General features: G+C 35.9%; 3 protein-coding genes and 1 long non-coding RNA gene across 4 annotated transcripts; 1 reads left to right on the forward strand and 3 right to left on the reverse strand.

The window, feature by feature from the left end:
* Positions 1-1,579: 1,579 nt before the first annotated feature.
* LOC122275281 (NDR1/HIN1-like protein 3) lies at positions 1,580-3,463 on the reverse strand. The gene has a single exon (XM_043084271.1). It carries the CDS (start codon positions 2,487-2,489, stop codon positions 1,809-1,811), a length of 681 nt encoding a protein of 226 aa, XP_042940205.1. The 5' UTR covers positions 2,490-3,463; the 3' UTR covers positions 1,580-1,808.
* Positions 3,464-4,398: 935 nt separating this feature from the next.
* On the reverse strand, positions 4,399-5,462 carry LOC122275116 (NDR1/HIN1-like protein 3). The gene has a single exon (XM_043084069.1). It carries the CDS (start codon positions 5,337-5,339, stop codon positions 4,659-4,661), a length of 681 nt encoding a protein of 226 aa, XP_042940003.1. The 5' UTR covers positions 5,340-5,462; the 3' UTR covers positions 4,399-4,658.
* A 2,881-nt stretch (positions 5,463-8,343) lies between these two features.
* LOC122275082 (NDR1/HIN1-like protein 3) lies at positions 8,344-9,411 on the reverse strand. Its single transcript, XM_043084021.1, has one exon. It carries the CDS (start codon positions 9,303-9,305, stop codon positions 8,598-8,600), a length of 708 nt encoding a protein of 235 aa, XP_042939955.1. The 5' UTR covers positions 9,306-9,411; the 3' UTR covers positions 8,344-8,597.
* A 1,744-nt stretch (positions 9,412-11,155) lies between these two features.
* Positions 11,156-12,438, forward strand: LOC122277698. The gene is made up of 2 exons (XR_006229093.1): positions 11,156-11,499; positions 11,630-12,438. It is a non-coding gene; the product is annotated as an uncharacterized LOC122277698 (long non-coding RNA).
* The last annotated feature ends 10,934 nt before the right edge of the window (positions 12,439-23,372 follow it).

Consider the following 23,372-nt stretch of genomic DNA (forward strand, 5'->3'; position numbering starts at 1 on the left):
ATTTACATAGAGTTTTTTAACTTATCATTCTTATAACATATAATTATTAAAAAAAATAAAAAAAATGTGAGGTGTAGAAATATCGAGCGTTTGCACTTATCACACTACCATACTTGTGGTCCATTTTTCTAAGCCCATGGAATGCCAGTTTATAAGTTTAACAGTTGTAGGATTGGACTTGCGTTTGTTGTGCAATGAAATCGTCGGGCCCAAAGAATGATGTAGAAAGCATGACCCAAATAGACATGATTACAACCATGGGAATCTGGGATGGGCTTCTAACTTTCATAGACCTGGGTTTTTGCCCTTTTTATGTAAAAATAAAAATGGATAAACTTATTTTGATCAAAAAAGAAAGATGAAGGAAAATATGGTTTTTCTTTTAGATTAATCAGTTTTAGATTCTGTAAATTTCGTAAACTTCTTTTCGAAATTTACATTTTTTAGGATTATATAATATATTTGAATTAAGATAAGTTATACTAAAAGTCTAGTTGCAATTCAATAACTTCCATTATGGTCAATTTAGGAAAATAAAAACACCAATAATTTTTATATTAAGGATTATATATGTGTAATACTTGAACATTAATAGTGTCTTACGTACGTGCGTCCATCGACGATACAGACACTTATAACTATATTCTTTCAAATAAGATACCGACAATATTATCAATAAAGTTTTCTTGAACCACTTGATTTACTTTTGCTACAAGACAATATTAAAAGTGAGACGTGCATTTATTGTTGATTACGCGTGAAAAATGTCAAATAATGGGAAAAAGAGAAGAAACTGATCTCGAGCATTGTTTTTCAAACTCTTAAATGTGTTGTTTACCTAGTAATTGCAACAATATTACCAATTTGTTACGAAAAATATTAAATCGCAAAACCATTTTGTAAATGATATTAAACGTAAAACTTAATGCTTTATAAATTCCAAGATCACGACTATCATGATTTTCTCAAACATAAATAACATACCGGAATTCATAGCAATTTCTTCAGTTAATTCTTGATTTGAGAATGTAGAATTCTCCAAGAGATAGATTTCTCTCTCTTAGCCCTTTCTCTTAAATGAAAAATTACATTAACACACACATACACACGATGGAAACGTATAATACTTCTTAAATAGGTAGAGAGAGGACCTATTTTCTTTTGATAACTGCCAATGCATGGTTTAGTAACCACCACTCCACTTCCCATCAAATAAGGAGTAAAAATAGGAAACTACTTCTCTAATTGTATAACCAATATTTTAGAGATTAGATCATCAGATAACTTCATTTTAATAAAAGACTAAAGCCATACAAGTGTCATGTGGGACATTAGAAAAATATCTAATACATTTAACCAATTAGAAAATAAATTAGATTAAAATTATTAAGGAAAAAAAACGTACAATTATGTTTCGAAACGGGTACAAAATTAGTACTTTATGATGAAACATCATAATATATAATTTAAGTACTCATGATATATTGAAACGTCTGCTCTAATATTGACCCCGCAAGAAACAACATGATCATCTATAAATGTTTTGAGCATCGATAATTGATCTATTATGGACCATATAAGAAAGAACAGCATGACTTATGCATCATCAATACATGCATGTGACTTTAACGATGTTACATACATATTAGACGTTACACTCAAGGACCGTGTTACTTGTTATAAGCAATTATAACGTCGTAACAAACCATCGAGTATGTCTGCTTAAAATTAAGAAATACAATATCGTAATAGCAAAATAAAAACAAAAACAAATTAAGACTGTCAATCTCAAACATGAACAAGCTGACTCAAAAGTCAAAATCAATGTGGCACTCGGTTGTCTCAAAGCCACATGGTGATGTTCCATTCAAACTCAAAGGAACTTTCAACTCGCACTTGATCTTCGGCTTAACCCGCCAAGTGTTGACCGTACCCACCTTAAACCTAATCCCAAGATAGAGCTTAACTTCAATATCAAAAACCCCAGCAGCACTCTTCTCCGAATTAAGCTTTGAAAGCTCATCGGCTCCCAACAAAACCACTTGCTGCCCTTTGAACGCCGGATTCAAAACAGTCGTATTCTTATGGCCTTGGTAAAATGGGGTAAGCGTCGCCGAACCAAACTTCTGGTCCTCGAAGTAAGCCCCAGCTTCAATGCTGTCGTAGTATATGCCGATCTTTTCGTTGGGGTTTCTGACAGTAATGTCGACGGCAAGATTATAGTAGGGTAGCGTAGTGGTACTGTTGTTGGTGTTTAAGTTGAACTGGGTAAGAGAGGCATCGGTGACGTGAAACTTGACCTTGTTGGGGTGAAAGATGAGCCAGAATACGAGGACGGCAAGGCCTGCAAATAGAACGAGGTTAAAGAGGAAACTCAGAAGGCAGCCGCACCCTTCGTCGTCGCTGGCTTTGTGGCGATAGTATCGCTTGGGTGGTGGAACTGAGGGGCCGGAGTATGCTCCATTCAAGTGGGATGGTTTCTCTGCCATCTCAACGGAAAAAAAAAAAAAAAACAAAAAAAAAATAAAAAATGGAAGAATATACAAATTAAGAGACTTTGTCAAGGAAAGGTTAAAGGTGGGGAATTGGAGAGAATTATCATGACGTGGGAAAAGGGGTTGCTTGTATATATATAGGATTTTGGGAGAAGTTGGTGAGTAAGCGGCGGTACGCGTTCCAAATTCTAATCACGGATATTGCGTGTAAAAGCGGTTATACATGGGTTATGGGAATTTGGGGGGGTGGTTCCTGGTAGCTTCCTCAGCGTCGATTTGACGAAGATGTCCGGAGTCAAAATAATTTTTTATGCTTATCCAAGTATTTTCAGCAATACAAAAGCCTTTAATAACATAATTGCATCCATGAACAGTACTTGAGAAAGACAGCTAGCTAGCTAGCTTATATATATGTACGTACGTAGGAGACTTAAATTTACGCCTCGATGATTTTATGGGGATACATATATATAATTTGATCATGAATAGCATCCAAATCCAGTACTTTTAGTTCCCAGTACTGATATTTTTGGGGTCTACGATTCCTCGCTCTTTTAATCCAAGAAGGCGGAAAAAAGGAAATTAAGAAGATAAAATCTGGAGAAAGTACTGTATTTCCTTAATTAAAAGTTAGGCCAGCCAATCTACTACGCTAGACGAAACTTAAAGATGCTAAGTACTACTGGAAATTAAAATGGCTTGCTATAAGCAATGTTCTTTACAATATATAATTAAGTAAGAAAAATTGCATATAGAATTAGAATTTAGCCGTGTGAACAAATTAACAGTAAATGGAAATTTTAAACGTATAATATAGTACGGACTACAGAGTACGTACCCACAATTGCTTCGTGTTTCCTTTTTCAAGGGAACGTGTTAGAGTGGGCTTGCCAGAATGTGCTATAACTTATACCGGCGTATATGGCGACATCTACCTAGAAATAGTTATCCAATTTTATGGAAAACGTATTGGGCCCCATATGGGGGGGGGGGGGGGGGGGGGGGGGGGGGGAATGCAAATTCTCTTTCCCGTGTTAGCTGGTACGTGCTTGGATGGTAACTTTCAACCAGTGATACATTAAAAATTAAAAATAAACTTATAAACAAACATAATGTGATGATTAAATTTACTTTATAATAAGAAATATATCTATAATTATTTGTCATATCATATCAAGATATATACATCAATTTTTAAGTTTATTTTTATAAAAAAATTTATAAACCAATAATTTCTCTTCAAATAATATGATTTTCTCTTTTCGTGTAAATTTTTTTCTGATTTACTTAATGCACCTCTTTATTAATTTGCAATTAATTTGTTTTTAAAAATAATACCATCTGCAATCCCAATAACTATTATACTTTTTTATTATTCTATGATGTGATATAAAATAATTATATTTGTCATTTTCCACGTACGACATAACACCAAGAAAGGACGAAAAGGGTGACTCATACTAAAAAAGATAACGAATAATATTAGAAACAATTGGTGGTGCAAGGGAAATTTCAATATTAGACCGAGTTGGACAATTGGTCATGATCAAGTCATGTTGTTGAAGTCCAGATATATATATATATATGTACAGATGTCGGGCCTGAACCCAAGAAGGCATATAGGAGTCTAGTTTTTAGATGAGTTTTTCAAGTTGTGCTTGATTTTATGCCTCTCATAGCTAGTCTCATGTTGCGGCTCTGAGTATTGACTTGCTCAACGTTAAAAACGTATTCGTGATTCGAATATGCATGTTTTCACTTTGCACAAAGAGTCTTGTAGAAACCTATACATTTTCCCAAGGAAACAATGTATTACCCGTCATTAATTATTCTTTTTAGCTTTAATTATACTGAAGACGTAAACTACTGGCCAAAGTTAAAATATATGAATGTATAAACAAAGTCAAGAATAATGGCGACTATATTAAAGATTTATTTATTAATTACATGCACAACGAAAGCAACAAATAAAATATGATCAATCCAACAGTCAAATATAACAAACACAATAATCTACCACAACATCTCTCATAAACAAACATATACTAGTCATGATCATGAAGTCCGCGAAAAATATAACAACAATATCACCTAAACTTAAATGAATAAATAAATAAATAAAAGATTGATCGATCAAACAAGAAGAAAAGGTGGCCGGGTCGATCAGTAATCGATGTCGCACTTGGTAGTCTCAAAACCACCTGACGATGTCCCACTGGCACTCAAAGGAAGTTTCAATTCGCATTTGACCTTGGGCTTAAAACGCCATGTCTTGATCTTTCCTACCTTGAACTTAATTCGGAGATAGAGCTTCACGTCAATGTTGTAAACCCCAGCATTCTTTTCTGCATTGAACTCCGAAAGCTCATTCGCCCCAAGCACCAACAATTTCTCGCCTTTAAACACCGGGCTCAAAACACTCGTATTCTTGTGCCCTTGGTAGAACTTCTCCAAATCCATTGAAACGAAACGCTGGTCCTCGTAGTATGCCGTGGCCGAGATGCGTTCGTAGTAGACTCCAATCTTCTTGTTGGGGTTTCTGGCGGTAATGTTGAGCGTAAGGTTGTATTGGAGATTGTTGGTGGCGGTTAAATTGAACTTGGTAAGCGAGGCGTCCGTGACATGGAACTTGATGTTATTGGGTCGAAAGATGAGCCAAAAGATAAGGATAGCAAGGCCAAGGGTGACAACCACAGAGACTATGAGGCCCAAAAGGAATCTAAACAGGCAGCCACAGCAGCCGCAGCCTCTGCCACGGCGACCAGGGTGGTAGGATTGGCGTGGTGGTGGGACTGAGGGGCCATAGTACGCCCCATTCAATTGGGCTTGTTTATCTGATGACATGGTTCACAACTTAAGCGCAACAAAGCGATTAAGTGAGACGGTTCTATATATGAGTAATGCTAGCTACAAGATGATGATGCAAGTGAAAGATATGAAGGTGAAGGGGGTATAAGATATAACTAAAATGTGGGTGTATATATAGCATGGAGAATGGAGTTGGCCAGGAAGCAGGGTGGCATTTGACAAAGCCGCGGAACTTTCTTCTTTTTTGTAATTACGGCACGGCTGCATGAGAGGCTGACGTTTGGTTCGAAATCAACGCGCTTGCTTTTGAAGATCGAGCACAGATTGATCACGAGGTTTCTTGTTCGCTTCCCACGTAGGTTCTATGTGTGAAACTTTGCACTCATTTTGATGTGCTGTACGCGTAGTCTGACACTTATATACATGGACCAGGTCAACTTTGACTATTCTGTGTTTTTGTTATAGTCATTTTCACATATATATAATCTAAGGGATTTAATTTGTTCGTTAATTTGTATGATTTGGTAAACTATACATGTTCAATTCTTGTTGTTATGGGTTTAATTGAAAAGAAGTTTACAGGAAAATTTTTTTAACGTGCGATCGAGGATTAAAAAACAACACTGTTGATAAAATCTACTCCGGCGCCACAACATCATGTTAAAATCGAAATTAATTATGTCCTCTTTTTTATTCTTCTGAGGAACAGGATCATCTGTTTTTTTATTTTATCTGAAATTCGTTAATTAACCCTCAAAATTCAACTTGTTAATTAATTACTTCTTTATTATATATGTAGATCGCACCGACAACGAAATTCATTTAATTATTTAATTATAAATTAAATAAATAGTATAATTTGTTCACCATGATAGTTAATTGGATGTGCATAATTCGGACAATATTATCACATGATGAGTCATTGGTTCCGAGTTAAGAACAAATAAAATCAACATCAAGAAGCTATCAATCAATGCTGCAGGATCATACAAAATAACGTTTCAACGTACGTCATGAAGACTTTTTTTCCAAATTAAGCAAATAATTTCCAACTGGCAATTAATGATTAGTCGTTGGTAGGGGACCGATAGTGTGCACGACTTGATGAGTTCAAACGTCCAATTGATCGATGATACGTATGAGATCGATAAAGTCTCAAATGTAATGCCAACTGCATGCATGGTGGCGGCCTCTCATGACTGCATCATGCGCGCATGCAGTAGGTCAGTTGCGCATTCAACCAATTATCCCATCACATTCGACATAAGGATTATCTCAAACACAAAAATATCAATCTAATACAAATGGTGAAAGTCATTGGTGTTTTTAAATGATTACTTCGACAACTAAGATAATTCAAACAACTCATGATATTCTCCATCGCCAGCTTGCAGCTTCGCCGGCCAGCTCCATGTCCTATGGACCGGCCAGCCTTCATCAGCCAAAAATACTCCTACTAATAAGTATATCATATTGTGGGACTCGATAAGTATATCAAAACACAATTAATATTTATCTTATTTGGACTAATATTAATCTATGATCTATCCAACAAAATCTCATTTACTTGTTTTTGCTGATCTCCAATATTCTTGATTTGAATGGGTCTATATATATCCAAGAGGCCTTGTTGATCACCTGCCTTTCTCGGTTATCAATGAAAAACCTAAATGCATTAAATTTTGCCATCAATCCTTCACAATTTCCCCGCCAAAGCCAAAGACTATAAATTAATGCTCTTGTGGTACCAATTCTTTTTGGTAATAACCACCAACGATCCAACGTTTTGTACGGGTCTCGTCGATCCACTTCAGAGTATAGTTTAAATTAATCCGTTTTATTCGGTCCGATCAAAATTTTTCATTCCGGTATATATTACTCGGTACATTATATATCTATATTCCATTTCATTTCAATTTTAGCCCATTCCAAACTACATTCCGTTATGAACTGTTTTAACTGTAATTTTTTAATTTTTTTGAATTTCGAAGGCATTTTATGGATTTTAAATCTAGATGGTATTTATGTAATTTCAAAATCTAAAGGTATAATTTAAGTTTTTTTTTTTTTTTTGTAACTTTAAATATCTCCCCTTGTGATTTTTTAAAATTATATTTTGACACTAATATTTCTTCTTTTCATAATGTTTTCATCCATATTCATCTTAGAAATCTTCAATTTTTTCACGTGTGTATTTCTTTTATTAATTATCAGTTTATGTATATAGCTAATTTCAAAACAATACACCATAACGGATAAGCACTAAAATATTTCATTCTAATACTTAAATTACAATAGAGAAATTCTATTTATAATTCTAAGTGGGATATTGTCGTATGTCATTTTATTGATAAATGAAAATAAAAAGAAAAAAAAAATATCATTTTAAAAATAATATTATTATAATATTAAATTTTTTTAAAATATAATTACATGACTTGCATCTACCGTCCCTAAATAAGATCGGTAGGTGGACTAACTCACCAGAATAATAATCCCCACGAGATTTAATAAATTAATTCAAGGGTATATTTAAGAGTGCGGCCGAATCTTGTCATATGTTCACAAGAAGTTTCACTGGGCAAAAGATTAGAACAAAATTCTGAACACGTCGATGGTCATGAGTTGATTTGTTCACCAGCATGCTATTCCCACTCCCACCTACTACGTCCTGGAGTTATTAAAGCCTAAGCTCAGTATTTAAAGAAAAAGAATTCAGCAACGACTACTATGGATTTTTGAGAAATGCTGCGCATCATCATATACCATATATTTTATATATTAAAATATTATTTTTTATTATTTTTTATTTTTTTTTATTTTATTCTTATTAAACTAATTAAATTATTCTATTTATCATCCACATACTACATATTTATTATAGAAAAAATAAAAAAAAATTAAAATAAATATAATGTGTGAAATGTGAGAATAATAAGAAGATTTTTCCTTGATTTATGCTTTCGAATTTCAAGGAAGAAGTTCATGGAAACTAGCAGAAACACCAATCACCAACACATAAACATAATGAGAGTTCAGAAACAAGAAAAAGTCACCACAGTCAATATTTTATTTATTTACTAATGAATGTGAATCTGTGATCATAAGTAAAACTCAAATGACAAAAACAACATATAGTGCAATTTCAACAAAATCATCTATACCGGAAAAAGAAAGAAATTAAGAAATATCCTAGAGGGTCATCTACAAGTGACCAAAAACAAAGAAAAACACAAGTACTGTAACGCCATACGAAACTGAAATCAAAGCCCCGATCAAACATGTACAAGACCATCAGAGGTCATAACTGCACTTGGTAGTCTCAAAGCTACTTGCTGACGATCCATTAGAACTCAAAGGAACCTTCAAGTCGCAGTTGATCTTGGGCTTGAAGTGCCCAATCTTGATCCAACCCGCCTTGACCCTAATTCTGAGTCTCAGCTTCAAAACAATACCGTAGATCCCGTTACTCTTCTCTGAGTTGAACTTGGATAGCTCACTTGTCCCCAGCGACACCAATTGCTGTCCGTCAAACACCTGGCTCAAGACGGTCGTGTTCTTGTGTCCTTGGTAAAATCGGGTCAAAGACTTGGAATCAAATCTCTGATCTTCATAGTAAGCATTGGCCTGGATGTTGTCGTAATATATGCCAATCCTCTTGTTGGGATTTCTGACGGTGACGTTCAGGGCCAGATTGTATTGCAGCATGTTGTTGGTGGTGCTCAAATTGAACTGCGTCAGAGAGGCGTCAGTGACGTGGAACTTGAGGTTGTTGGGGCGGAGGATGAGCCAGATGACGAGGGCGGCGAGGCCAATCATGACGATGACAGTGAAGACGATTTTGAAAATGAGGCTCAAAATGCAGTCGCAGAGGCAGCCGAAAAGGCAGCCACAGCATCCGCAGCCACTGCTGCCGTGGCCGGGGCGGTGGTAGTCTTTGCGGCGAGGAGGGATTGATGGACCGTAATAGGCACCGTTCAGGTGAGCCTGAGTTTCTGCCATGGCTGATCAGAGGTGAGAAACAGAGCAAAAACACAAATATTTGATACAGAATGAGGAGGCCGGAGCTTTAAATTATATAGCCCTGTGGAGAATGGCGTGTGAAGCAGGCCTTAGATCAACGCGTTTGCTTTTTAGGAAATTTGCGCGTCTTCCGTGTTAATCAATAGCTTCCATTTCCTCTTTCAAAAAAAAAAAAAAAGGAAAAGTATAGTTGCAAGCACAGTTGTGTACTAATATGTGCACTAATGTGATGTGATTGGTCAAAAAGTAGATTTTATTGATAACAGTGTTAATTTAAATTTTAAGTGTGAATAAATCAGTGTTAGTACACAGATTAGTGCGTAACTGTATTTGTATGTAGCAAAATTCAAAAAAAAATAGCTTCCATTTCCAAAGCCTTTGACCTGCGCGCATGGTTTCATACGCCACGCATCCAGTATGTCGTGGACACAATTCTGGTCTATCCATCAATCAATACTATACGAGTAATGTACAAGTTGAAACCTTTTATTAAAAAAATAAATTAATTAAAATGATAAAACCTTTTATAAAACTGTTTGAAAATAATACGACCTATAAAAAAAAATGAGTTTTTCTTTAATAGATCTCGATTTTTTTTTTCCAAAAAATTTATGTAGAAATATGCACAAATTACTTTCTTTTAAATTAATGTGAGAATGACAGGATTTTTTTAATAGACTAATGAGCTTCTCAAATATATTATTATTTGGTATAATACATTAAAACTAATGGATAACTGAAGCTGGACCCAATTCTTCTAAATTAATAATTATGGGATATTTGTGCCAAACATCCCATAATTATTATAAATGCAAAATAAGGAGTGTTAATTTGTGGTGCTAGCTCCATGTGTGTACGCAAAGCAAATGTATGACTGTGATTAAGGCCCAAAACCGAAGGCCATGCACACCATTTCTAATATTGAGATTGTATTGAGATTTGAACTTTGAAGATTTAAAATTGAAATGACTTTATTGGACAAATAAGTCATTCCATCAATATCAGCACATATACATTGTATTTCAACCTTATCTTAGTATGTTATATAATTAAACTTCTTGCATAATCATCAAAGATGAGAATACCGGCCATCTCATTCGTACATAAAGACCATCTCTTTCTTCTTCTTTTTTCTCGGCAAGAAAACATACATAGCAGGAAAATATAAATGGTACTTTTTACAGTCCAATATTCAAGAGAATAAACTAGAGTTAGGTGAGTCTTTTTCACTGTAAAAATTTAATGAATATTGAGGTAATTTAATAAGGGGTACGCATCCAAACAAGTTGCGACTCGTTACACCAAAAAATATGCACATCGATTTGGTTCCAATGTATTTTCTGGATAGACCATGTTTGAAATGATTTCAACAAGCTTGAAAATATCAGTGAGGATGTTGAAGATTGATCATTCAGGGAATGTTAAAAGGGTTTGTTATAGCAGATGTAACCACTTCAATGTCATCTTCAATAATGATGTTGGCTAACTATTGGTGAGCTGCACCACCTTAAGGAATTACAAAAGTCAACTTATGTTCTCAGCATGTACAAGCATACCTTTTATTGGTTCTTCCAGTATGGCTGAATGTTTTACACTGTAGAGGGTAATATAATTATGTCATGATATTCGATATCAAAGAGGTAATTTATGAAGGAGATGTAAAGAGTATCATTCAAGTTGTTAATGGCAAGAGTTTTGGGTTGCTGGTGGAAGACATCAAGAATATCCTATCCATGAGAAAAGGTTGAAAAGTTCAATTTTTTGGAAATGGTGCAGCTCACATATTAGCCAAAAGACATTGCATATGGAGGACGATAGAATATGGAAAACTCTATCTGCAGGCGCCTTGTGGACCAATGCGCACCAATTAAATGACGTGGCAGGTAAAACGATGCGTTTGGCATAGAATTGAGAAGCTAAGTGACATGGGGCGAGCGGGAAATATACTGGAAAGAAAAGTAAAGTCCCTCTTCTGTCTCTGTCTGTCTCTCTCCCTCTCCAATGTAATTTCCGTACTCTCCTTCACTTCATCTTCTATCTCTTTCTCTCCCATCTGATTTCAGCATGTAGCAGACACATGTTTCATCTTTTTCCCTTCATGTTCAAGATTTGTGGGAGAGATATTTGAAGGCTTCTTTTTCGTTGAGGAATTGTGATTGTTAAGATTCAACAGGTGCAAATTTTCTATTTCATTTTCTGGATTTGTGTTGCTAATAATATTTCTGGGTTTGGGTTCCTATTGATCATGAGGTTGGTATATATCGAACACCAAATTAATAGCTAACGTTCGTTCTATCTTCAAGGTCTGAAACTTCCAAGAAATCCAACATGGTTGAGAAGTCACTTTCTCTTGATGTTGTTATCCAAGAAGTTGTTGATCTGGCTTGTGCTTAAATCATCTTCGCTACATACTCTCTGTCAATATATATACCCACCCAATTCATAACGCATAAAGAGAGGTTAAAGAAAGATTGAGAAGAAAAGATTGAGAAGCAAAAACAATATTCAGTCAGAACAAAGCTTCGAAACAGAGCACCCCCAACGCTGCTCCTCTGTTCAAGCCACCCGAAAACAGAGTTTCCTACCCGTGAGCCACTTCCTCCGTCGACCACCATCATCGCTGAGCCCTTCCGCTGCCTCGGTAAGTACACGCCGAGCTCCCTTCATTTTTCTCTCAATCCGCTCTCTCCAATCTCTCTTTCTCTCTCATCACCCTCTCTCACTCCCATGCTTAGCCGCTCAGATTGACGACAGTGTCTCCGCACCACTGCGATCCGCTGTCAGATGCTAGCCGTCGCCCATCCATAGCTCCGCCATGCCATGTTCTGTCGGGTCTCTGTTATGAGTTTCATTCTGAGGTAAGCTTAGCGTGTACAACGACGTGGGGAAGTCCTGGCCCTTCGGCATAGACCCGGTTGACGAAATGAAGAAAGGGAAGTCTGTCTCCCCACTGTTCCGTAAGGAAAGGGAAGAGACCACCAAATCCAAAGCTTCTGAGTATACATCGGCTTTGATGGATTTTGAAAGAATTTTCATTCAATGATTTTTCTTTATTTTTTTCTCTCATAAACACGAGAAAAGTAATCGAAGAGTTATGAGCTTGTGCTTTTAACAAATTTGTCTCATCTGAAGGCGATAGCATCAACACAATGTAAATGACAGTAAAATCTACAAAACGAGAGAGAGATGTGAGAGATTTGGGCTGAAATGGATTCGGCGCTGTCTGCTCATTTTCCGTCCGCTCGGAGGAGCTGGTCGCGCGGAAGAGGTGGTGCGGATGAGCTGGTCGCGCGGAGGGACTGGTCGCGCGGAGCAGGTTGAAGACGAGCTGGGAGGGAAAAATGGCAGAAAGAAGCGTGCTGAAGAAGATTTCATTTGCCTCAGTTCTTTTTTTTCTTTAATAATATTTCTGTTGCCACATCATTAATGGTGCGCATTTTCGTTCACGATCTGCTTGCATATAGAAGTACTCATAGAATATAATATAGATGGAGGATGGACCAGTAGACATTGAGGCTATTGTAAGGAAAGAATTGTCATGTATGAACTAATTTTGAATTATTATGGAAAGGAAGGTATTCATAAAAAATAAAATTAAAAAAGTCAGTTTACGAATGCACTGGTTATTATAACACTCGTTATAACTATAAAATAATAATAATAATAATAATAATAATGTTGTAAATTCATAAAAAAGAGAGAAGGAAATGCAGAGAGAATTCTTATTCTCATATGAATGAACCTATAAATATCCACATATATATAGGGATACAAAAGTCTTAATTGACGACTACGACCTGATCAATTACGACGGCTAAATATGATCATACAATACAATTTAGTTTATAACACTCCCCCTTTGGATGACCATATTTAAAGAATATGTCTTGTTAAAACCTTGCCAAGGAAAAAACCAATGGCGAAGGAAAAAGAGTACAGTAAAAAGAGTATAGTATTCATGTGTACTGTCAAGCGCTTTAGAATTGCCTCATTAAAACGTTACAAAGGAAAATTCGGTGGGATAAAACCTTAGCAAAGGAAATAGAGTACAATCAGCACAAGTTTTCAAGACATTACTCTCCCTAAAAAGTGCAAGATAATAGGTCTTCAAATCTCCGCATTCCAATGTTCTGCATAATCTTCTTAAATGTTGTAGTTGGTAATGTTTCAGTGAATAAATTTGCCAAATTAGTATTTGATTGTATCTGCTTGACATCAATTTCATATTTCTCCTCATAAATTGCAATGATCTTCTTGTGTGGATCTGAAAGATAACCTATATCCGTATATCCAACTAATTGTAGACTTGATCCATATTGATAAAATAATCACATACTGAGGGCATCAATTACACTGAGATAAGATACTTCAGGACTAAGAATTTCTTCATCTTCTTTACAAAAACGAAATGGATTTTTCTACTTATCGAATGATCGAGCAACCATTGGAGTATTCAGGAGATGAGTTTTGTCCATATAAAAGTGCTTAAAGACTTTATAGTGAAATTCACCATATTGATTCAAGATTATTTTAAAATTAAATTCACTACTCTTCTAGAGTTGTACTCTTCTGGAGTTCTTGTAAATAATATAGTTAGTGGAGAATTCATCAAAATTAAGTCGTTAACCTCCTTTTTCAACAAAAACGGTGGCCAGCTTTTTAGACTAGACAATCATCGCAGGATTTTTCAGCTCTTCTGTAGTTGTCAGGCGCCGTAGAGCTATGATGCTACATCTCTTGTCTCTTGTAGAGAAATGCTTCACTAGAGATGCTGTGAAACAATAGAGATGTTTTGTCATAATTTTCTCTATAAAAGAGATATTCAGCTCATTTTTATTCACATCTCATCTTATTCACTTTTCTGTAATTAGTCTACATTCTTATTCTGCAATCTCTTTCTGCATTCTTACTCTGCAATGGCTCAGCAATATTTTCATAGTCAATATATGAGGTATTATGCACCTCGTTCACCAGTTGTTTCTATTTCTACCGTAGGTACTACAATGCAATACAATAACAATCTGACTAATAAGTTAGATAATGAAGTTATCTACTAGTTTGTGAGTCTTGGTACCCGATACTCATCAAGCATTGTCGCATTTTCTCAGCGACTACAATCCAAAACTTATGGGGTTGACAAACTCCACGAGAATATTTCTATCTTTCAGCGACTTCTTCTAGAATCCAACATGAAGATACGAGCAATAAAGCAAGAGAATAGGAATTTAAAATCTTTACTTAAATCTTCTTTTCGATTGTCTACTCTTTTAGATAAGGATGCTATGCAGATTTTTGAAAAACAAAAGCGTTTAAAGAATGAGGCGAAGAGTTTTAAATTTCTGTAATTTTGTTTCGATATAATGAAATAATATTTCATAAATATTCATATTTGTGTTTCTATCTTCTGGTAGATGTTCTGTGTGCCCCATTTTATTTCTCCTTTAATAATGCACACTTCTTACAAAGCTGTAATATTAATCTGAAATACTAATTGTATTTAAGAGATGGTATTTCAGAACTAATAATTTCATTTATCTCCCTCTTGAAACCGAATGGGTTTCAGATTTATATTTCAAATATGTACAATTTTCATGAGCTCTTATAGAGCTTCAATAACATTTAAATCATCTATATCAATTGCAATAAAAATTAATATAGATACTGAAAATATATTGAAAATAATTTGTTTCACATGCGTTTGGATTGTTTTAGATCATATAAAGATTTTGAAACTTAATGGAATACATATTTCAAATATGTACAGTTTTCATGAGCTCTTCTGGAGACTCAATAACATTTAAATCATCTATATCAATTGCAATAAAAATTAATATAGATACTGAAAATATATTGAAAATAGCTTGTTTCACATGCGTTTGCATTGTTTTAGATCATATAAGGATTTTTGAAACTTAATGGAATACATATTTCTGGATGTATTCAGATTAGAAGATTCAGACATTTTATATCCTTCAGTGATTTTCATATATATGTCATGATCCAATGATCCATATAAATATGCAGTTAATTATGCATATCCAAATTCTTGGTAACTTTCAAGCTAATAAAAATCTCAATATAATTTCAACCACTTTAAAAGCATATCAATATTGTTTCTGCGAGAAACCGACTCGTGATTTATATATCACATTTTCAAATTAGAAGCTTCAGGTATTTTATATAATTTATATAAATATCCACTGATATTCAACAAGTATCACCTCTTTAGGTGTTTGGACTACGAGTTCATATGTATCACATTTTATTAGTGATATCAATTCTGCAGGAATTGTTTACGAGAAACTGACTCATGATTTATATATCACATTTTCATTTCTTTTATATAAATACCCACTGATATTTAACAAGCATCACATTTTCAGATGTTTGGACTACAAGTCCCTATGTATCATATTTTACTAGTGATATCAATTCTGCATGAATTGTTTCTTTCAAATTTGGCCAATATTTTTACGTAGGTATTCTTCGACAGTTCTTGATTCACTTTTTTCATTACTTCTGGTAATGTCAATTGTTATCTTATATAAAAATACGTTGTCGACAACGGTTTTTTTTCTATCCAGAATTTCTCCAACATTTATGAAGTGTATCGAGATCTCGTTATTCTCCAAGGGAAGACATTTCATGAAAAACCTCTTCAAGAGGCACTCTTCAGGAGGTTTATACTCTTCAAGAGTTTATATGAGATAATTTTATACAGAAAAATTAAATGGATCTTATTGCTTATTTTGTGGTTACGGCCTCTTCACGATCATCAATTTCTTTTCTTTGCGCTTTTTTCTTTCGGGATGTTTTATCTTTTGTATCAATAAGTCTCACATGTTTTTAAACATGTCTTATATTCATTAGACTGTTAAATTTCTTAATTGTCCTACATGAACTTCAATTCTCGCAGGGATTTTAGCAGCTAAATTATGAGACATTTTTATCTTATTACATCCATAAATTAATTATCATTTGAACTTCCAGTTCACCTATGATAATCAAGATAACGTCGAATTATTTCATTTTATTTGTTTCTAGCAAATTTTTCTTTCCACTCCTAGTGGTAAGGCTTTATAGTAAAAGAATTTTCTGGTTCTTTTATGGACGTCCATATGAAAATTTATTCAACTTATCGTAATTGATTTTAGATGATCAAGATAATCATAAAAAGATACAAATATTTTTAATCATATCACTTTTGATGCATCATAATATTTGATTCAATAGTTGTATAATATCATTTCAAAGAAAAAGCTGGTAGTTTTTCCAATACAAGTTTCTGGTTCGAAATCATAAAAGTATTATAAAGATATTCATTACCACGTCTAATCTCTTTCATTTAAAATGCATCATTCTCTTCACTTTCAGGAATAATATGATATAAGTCTAATATCATTCACTTCAAGGAATGATGTGGAACTAATAGGATGTGACTAATGATTTCTTAACAAAAACTCATTATTTTTCTTAGCCACTAGAATACCATATGTAAATTTAGAATATATTGTAAACTTTTGCATTTGATATTACTACTTCAAGAGCACATTTGATATTTCTACTTCAGGAACACATTCGAGACATTCATTTTAAATATATATTCTTTAGTGGCTTTTTTCTACACAATTTCAAGTTTACAACTTCAGGTGCATTAATCATAATGAGCTTTTGTTCTATTTTTATTCTAAAATGAATCATATCATCGATAATTTATAACAAGTATAAAAAATAAATAAAACTTGTATATAAATTATGTGAATAAAAATTGACCACAGATATAATTGAAATGTGAATTATGAAAATTTTAATTCACCATAGATATAACTAAGATGTAAACTATATGAATAAATATAAAATTTTATCAAATAATAATAATAAATATAATCTTTAGTACTCACTTTGAAGATTGCAAACAATATATTGAAAAACTTACTTGAAATAGAAGATCACTAACTTTAGAATCATCATAACTTTCGTGCTGAATAGAAGATCTAATTATCCCTGCAAAAAGTGTGCCCACATGGGATGAACGCTGCGCCTTTCTTCCTTACCATGCACACGTAGTACACTGAATCACTTCCCACAGCCCCTCTTCCTTTCTCAGGTAAAACAAGTAGCGGAAGATTGTGAAGAAAAAGAACGACGCCATGGCGAGGATCAGGTGGACAAACCGGGTCGACCCAGATCTGTGGGTAGTACCGGATTTCCTGGGTTTCATATGCCTCTCTCCTTTAAGATCCGGATCTCGAGATCGTCGCCGCGCTTGGCGGAGCTGCAATCGGAGAAGCTAGAGGCATGGTCCTCGAATTTGGCTTTTCCAAAAACGATGTCGTCACGAAGGGCTTGGAGTTGAGATACGGCGCACTCCCTGGTGGTGCTCATAATGACCCGGCCCTCTGGATCCTTCCACGAGGCCTTCCTCTAAGACCCTTGCGTGTTGACTTTCTGCTCAATACTCTGCAACCCTATGTCAGAATCCAAAGAATTTAGAGAACCCACTTCATTATTTGGAGAACTCAGCTCAAACACTTTCACAAACTTGGGTTTTGACCAGGGTTGAGCACCGACAGATCGGAGTCGGTCTCTGGGCCATTCGACTCCGACTCCGACTTTGTCGGAGGCCGAGTCCGACCTCCAACTCTGGCTCCGAAGACTATATGCTCCGCTCCAGCTCCGGCTCCGGCTTCGACTTGTCGGAGCGGAGTCGGGACGGAGTCAGTGAAACCGTGGGAGGGCAGTGGCCTGTGGGCACCTTGCGATGACCCAGATCTGCGACGACGTGAGGACTCGGGGTGACGGCCGACGGGGACTGCCAAGTGCTGACTGGGGCACCTGAAAAGTTAAAACAGATCTTAAAAAAACCAAAAAATAAATCAACAACCAAGTTACCAACAAACAAATCGACTAGCGCCGGAGAACGATTCGAACGAAGAGAAGGCACTGACTTCGATTTCAAACCTATATGGGCCATATCCATGATTTCCGTTAGAGAGAGAGAGAGAGAGAGAGAGAGAGAGAGAGAGAGAGAGAGAGAGAGAGAGAGAGAGAGAGAGAGAGAGAGAGAGAGAGAGATACCAGAGAAGTCGTCGGAGGCTGCCGTTGCGCCGTTTTGTGGGAGAAGTCGTCGGAGGCTGCCGCTGCACCGTTTCGTGGGGGCTGGGGGAGTCGAAGGCTGGAGCTGCCGTTGCGCCGTTTCAACTATCGTGGGGGGCTGCTGTCTGCTGAGTTTGAAGTATAATTTATACAGAATGAAAATAAACCCTAATCAAAAGGTAGGGCTCGGCCAGAGACTAGAGTTCAGTATGGGGGGGGGGGGGGAACCGGTCTTCACTCTTAGGATTGAAGTAAACGACGCCGTTTATGTGACGCCCCCAAATCCCCACGCACGGACACGGGAAAATCGAGACGTCAGGATGATGACAACCCGGGTCACCACCCTATCGACGAGTACCAAGTGTGTGCAAAAGCAACATATGTGCACAAAGAAACATGCAGCGGATAACGAAAGTCATATAACTAAGTACCAGAATTTTTCTTAACGTAATACAAGCTGTTTAAAACAAACATAAATAAAATATTACAAAACACGAATATAGTTTTAAACCAGACTATAAAGCATAACATCAGCAACCCGGCGGAGCCGCATCCTTGGGCTCAGCCTCCTCCTCCTCATCCTCGAATCCTGCATCAAAATCTACGGAACCAAAAAAGGTACCGCAGGTAAGTAAAACCCAAACACCACCAGATAAAAATACATAGAACTCAAACAACATGCATGAAATGATGCCAATGCGCAAAACCCATAAAACATAACTTTTCACACACGCCAAAAGTTACATTTGGCCTCTATTCATCTCAAACCATAATCCATTTTAACCCGTATGCACCATGACCTCCCCTAGGGGTCATCCGCACACCCTGGCTCCAGTGCCACACCGCAGAGTACCACCACGCATGTGACACCTAACGAGCGATACCCAGTTCCACGCCCCGCGTGTTCATAGCCAAGCATCCTCTAGCCCTCACCAGCGAAGGGCCACGGAGTCGGTGCGTAGGGCGATGCCCGGTTCCGCGCCCGGCGCGTTCGTAGCCAAGCACCCCCTAGCCCCCGCTCTCGTCATCGCCCAGCGACAACCCAGGGGACGTCACTCAGTTTATTCCGCTCCCGAGTGACCAAAGGAGCTCCACCGAGATAATACCCCATCCCGGCTTGGGGTCGTGATACACATGCACCCATAAGTCCACTTACGCCAATAAACAGACTTTTCACAATTAAACAAAAACACACGTGCATGCACCATGTAAATGCTATATCAATACACAGAAATAATCAACCAACATAAATCAATAAAACAAGCAACTCCGTCCTTCATCCATCCGACCCCCGAACTCCTCGGACTCAGTCCGGAATCAACCAACCAGCATCAATAAATTATTGAATGAGCAATATATATTTAAATCTGAAAATAGGGTTTAGAAAATACCTGCAGCGCTATATGGTATTTTTAGAAAGTTTGCGGCGTTGCAAACGGCGAAAGGAAAGTAACGTAACAGTGAAAATTCACTGTGGCCGTGGGTTGTAAAATACCCACTTTTGAACGGGGACAAACCAGGGCTTGGGATTGATAGGAAATGGTCTAAGGATGATTATGAAGCTATTGGAAGTGGTGGTTGGCCGTGGGTGGTGGCGGAAATGGAGGTTGATGGCCGGATTTCCCAAAATGGAAAGCTAGCTTGTGGGAGCTGTTCCGGTGACTATTGGAGGCCGAAAATGGGTGGGTTAGGACGGCAAGGAACCGGTGATGAAGTGGTGAAGAAATGGTGGCCGGAGGTGGAGCGACGGCGGCGGATCGAAGCAAAAACCGTGGGGGCTTTGATGGCGTTTTCCGGCCAAACGGCTGGCCGGATGGGGCTGGGATTTGGTGGTGAGGTACGCCGGAGGGAGGGGGTTCGACTGGTAGGGGCGGTGTGCCGCACGGCGGTGGGTCGAGGGGTTGGGCTGCAACGGCGTGGGGAGAGAGAGAGAGAGAGAGAGAGAGAGAGAGAGAGAGAGAGAGAGAGAGAGAGAGAGAGAGAGAGAGAGAGAGAGAGAGAGAGAGAGAGAGACGGGGTCGACGCGGGAGGAAGGAAGAAGAAGGAAAAGAAAAGAAAGAAAAAAAAAAGAAAAAGAAAAAGAAAGAAGAAAAAGAAAAGAGAAAAAGGAAAAAGGAAAAAAGGAAAAAAAAAAAAGAGATGAGGTCCGATCCTCACTCCGGGAAAACAAAACAAATTCGCCGAAACGAGATTAAAAACCATAAAACGACTAAAATAAATAAAACACAACATCAAATAAATTAAAAACAAATTTTAAAGCGCAATAAATTAAAATAAATAAACTAATATATTAACTAAAATAAAAACAACCCTTCAGTGAAAATACACGCAAAAGCGGGTCATCACAGTTTACCTCCAAAACGACGCCGTTTTACTAAAATTAACTTTGTTTTGGCAACCAAAACAGAGTCCAACGACACCATTTGGGCTCTGTTTTAGTATTTTCAACCCTTTTTTTTTTTAAACTCTAAATCAAATATTAATTTTGTTTTAATACTATATATATTAAGTATACTATTATATATAATATAACTATATATTATATAAGTATAACTATATATATATATATATATTATATAAGTATAGTTAATTAGTAAGTTAATATATAACCATATATATTATAGTATATAAGGTATAGTTATATAAAATGTGTAAATATATATGATTAATGTATAAAAAATAAATAGTATAGTAACTATATATTATATAAGCCCTCAATATATATAGTATATATATAATCTATAATTATATATAATATAACTATATATTATATGTTAACTTATAGTAAACTAGTAATGTAAATTGTAAAATATAAAATAAGCTATAGTAACTTATAGTAACTTATATTAGTAACTTATAGTAAATTAGTAATGTAAATTAACTAAATAAGGTATAGTAACTTATATAGTAACTATATTATTATATAATAACTTATAGTAAATTAGTAATGTCAATTAACTATATAAGGTATAGTTATATAATGCATTAAATATTTATGATTAATGTATAAAAAGTAAATAGTATAGTAACTATATATTATATAAGCCCTTAATATATATATATATATATAGTATATATATAATCTATAATTATATATAATATAACTATATATTATATATTAACTTATAGTAAACTAGTAATGTAAATTGTAAAATATAAAATAAGTTATACTAACTTATATAGTAACTTATATTAGTAACTTATAGTAAATTAGTAATGTAAATTAACTAAATAAGGTATAGTAACTTATATAGTAACTATATTATTATATAGTAACTTATAGTAAATTAGTAATGTAAATTAACTATATAAGGTATAGTTATATAATGTTTTAAATATATATGATTAATGCATAAAAAATACATAGTATAGTAACTATATACTATATAAGCCCTTAATATATAACTATATATTATATATTAACTTATAGTAAACCAGTAATGTAAAATATAAAATAAGTTATAGTAACTTATAGTAAATTAGTAATGTAAATTAACTATATAAGGTATAGTAACTTATAGTGTAACTATATTAACTTATATTATTCATTATAATGTTTATACATTATTATTTATTAGATGTTAATATATTGAAAACACATATTTTTATAAAATATGCATAATATCGGAGTCAGAGTCGGAGTGGAAGTCGGATGGGAAGTCGGAGTCGGAATCGGAGTCGGAGGATGAGTCGGAGTCGGATTCAGTGTGTCGGAGTCGGATCGGAGCGGAGTCGGAACACCTCCACCTCCGACTCTGACTTTTCAGTGGGAAAAAACTCCGACTCCGACTCCGACTTGTCGGAGTTGGAGCGGAGCCGGAGCGAAGTCAGAGTCGGAGTCAGATTTATGCTCAGCCCTAGGTTTGATTGCATGGGCACGCCGATTCTTAGACACCCACTTGGAGTTTTGACAGGTTCTAGGGGTGCAATTTAAGATGGGTAAACTGGCGGTAATTGGTTTGATTCTACTTTCTGTTGTGGAAGAAGCGGAAGGGGAGGACGGCGGTGAGAGATCGTCTGAATAAGATTGTGTTCCTGATCAATTTCATTAAGACGTTAGTGATGTTGGCGCTAGTCCTGTCTTCATCTAGTTCTTCCAGTCTTTCTCATGGCGGATTCAAAGATCTTTGGACCCGAACGTCCCTCTTCTTAGCTGCAGACATGGCAGTCGGTGTACCAATGCTCAGCGCGTTACTCGTGAGCCCAACCAACGAGTCCAGAAACAACATCGTCGAGTTCACCATCTAGGCGTCGTAGGTCTTGCATCGCCGAAGAGTGATAGAGACAGTGTAGAGGCCTTCAACATATTTCTAAAGGTTGCGTGTTCGATCCACGCTCACCGCACCATGGGGTTGAAGCTGACCGAAGTACGACTCGGCGAGATCTACAGTAGGCCGGAAAAAAAAAAAAAAAAAAAGTCGGCAGGTCCAGTTCTTTTGAACAGCAAAAGAAGGCTTTGGACGCTCATCGTTGGTCAGATCTGCAAGGTAATGTTCGGACAGCTCTGATTCGAACTCTGTCGTACATGAAAGTTAGGCCTTTCCAACCATCTTTCCCATGAGAGAGAAACTCGAGAACCATGCGGCATAAGAAAGATTTTTCATACATTGTGCTAATAACGTGTTGTAAATTTATGAAAAAGAGAGAAAGAAATGCAGAGAGAATGATTATTCTCATATGAATGAACCTATAAATACTCATATATATATATATATATATAAAGGTATAAAAGTCTTAATTGACGACTATAACCTGATTAATTATGACGATTAAATATGGTCATACAATATAATTTGATTTATAACAAATAACAAATACTTTTTTATTTATAGGAACAAATACTTTTTTATACTATGGAAGAAAAAAAATACTTTTTTATACTAGTTGGTGTTGCACTCTTTTTGTATCAGTTGCGTGTTTGGTGCGTCAATAAAAGGATTTATAAATAAA

This window comes from Carya illinoinensis, chromosome 9, assembly GCF_018687715.1.
Source record: "Carya illinoinensis cultivar Pawnee chromosome 9, C.illinoinensisPawnee_v1, whole genome shotgun sequence".
Lineage (NCBI taxonomy): Eukaryota > Viridiplantae > Streptophyta > Magnoliopsida > Fagales > Juglandaceae > Carya > Carya illinoinensis.